The sequence below is a fragment of the Rhinopithecus bieti genome, unplaced genomic scaffold, assembly GCF_001698545.2.
Source record: "Rhinopithecus bieti isolate Rb0 unplaced genomic scaffold, ASM169854v2 scaffold_35554, whole genome shotgun sequence".
NCBI classification, from domain to species: domain Eukaryota; kingdom Metazoa; phylum Chordata; class Mammalia; order Primates; family Cercopithecidae; genus Rhinopithecus; species Rhinopithecus bieti.
This window is the reverse complement of record NW_016814856.1, coordinates 1-1,030: the sequence shown is the minus strand read 5'-3', so window position 1 is coordinate 1,030 and position 1,030 is coordinate 1. Positions and strand designations below refer to the sequence as shown.

The 1,030-nt window shown below is 58.4% G+C and overlaps 1 protein-coding gene across 1 annotated transcript; it reads left to right on the top strand.

Annotated features, from left to right (window-relative positions):
- Positions 1-345: 345 nt before the first annotated feature.
- LOC108515502 (protein FAM47B-like) lies at positions 346-1,025 on the top strand (the record flags this gene model as incomplete). Its single annotated transcript, XM_017852418.1, is given in 2 exon segments — positions 346-529; positions 532-1,025. Coding segments are annotated over 2 exon segments (678 nt in total), but the record flags the coding sequence as incomplete, so codon positions are not given.
- Positions 1,026-1,030: the final 5 nt, after the last annotated feature.

Genomic DNA, 1,030 nt, shown 5'->3' with positions numbered 1-1,030 from the left:
TATCCAGCAACACAATTTAAAATGGGGGGAAAATCCACAGAAACTTAAACCAAGGAGAGATAAGGATGGCAAATAAGCAAATATAGAGATGTTCAATACCAGTAGTCATTAGGAAACGCAAATAAAAGCCAGAATGAGATTGCACTACACACCTGTTAGAATCCCGGCTGCGCAGGTGGCGTCAGCGCTGCCCCGCCTCCAGGAAGGAACCTGGGCTGCGAGTGGCTCGCGGTCTCCTAGAGACTAGAGCGGCAGGGATCAGGAGCCGCGGAAACTGGAGAGGTGGCACCCCAGCGAGGGCCACCATGGGGACCAGAGGCGGCTGGACTGGCCGAGGCCCCGGGCATGGACTCCAAGTCCTCGTGCTGTGACAAACCGCCTTCCAAGTGCTTGGCGAAGCGCAAGCACAGACGCCTGAGGTTCCCGCCCATGGACCCTCGGAACCGGGTATTTGTGACGGAGGGCGTGGACAACTTCCGCTATGGCTGTCCGTCTCCCGAAGGTACGCTTGTTTGTCGCCGTGACGAGTTTTACTCCCCAAAATATCTCTCAGAGGTTCCCAAGCTGACCCCAAGGGCAAGAAAAAAAAGCTGCTCAAGAAAGCGGCCCTATTTTCCGAGCTCTCACCAGCCCAGCCAACAAGGAAGGCGTTCGTAGAGGAAGTGGAAGCCCAGCTGACGGCCAAGCCTCCCTTGGCCGTGAACTCCAATCTGGGAGAAGATCTCCTACCACAGGTGGTGAAACCGCTGGATCCTGAGAGGAAGCTAGAGGACACATGCGCTTGTAAGGGCCGGGAGAAGACAACCCAGGTACCCACCGAGCCTGGTAAATACCCCTGTGGGGAATTCTGCCCGCGGCCTCCCGAGACTCCGGTGTCCCATCTCCGCCCGGAGCCTCCCAAGACTCCGGTGCCCAGTCTCCGCCCAGAGCCTCCCAAGACTCGGGTGTCCAGTCTCCACCCGGAGCCTCCCGAGACTGGAGTGTCCCATCTCCGCCCAGAGCCTCCCAAGACTCGGGTGTCCAGTCTCCG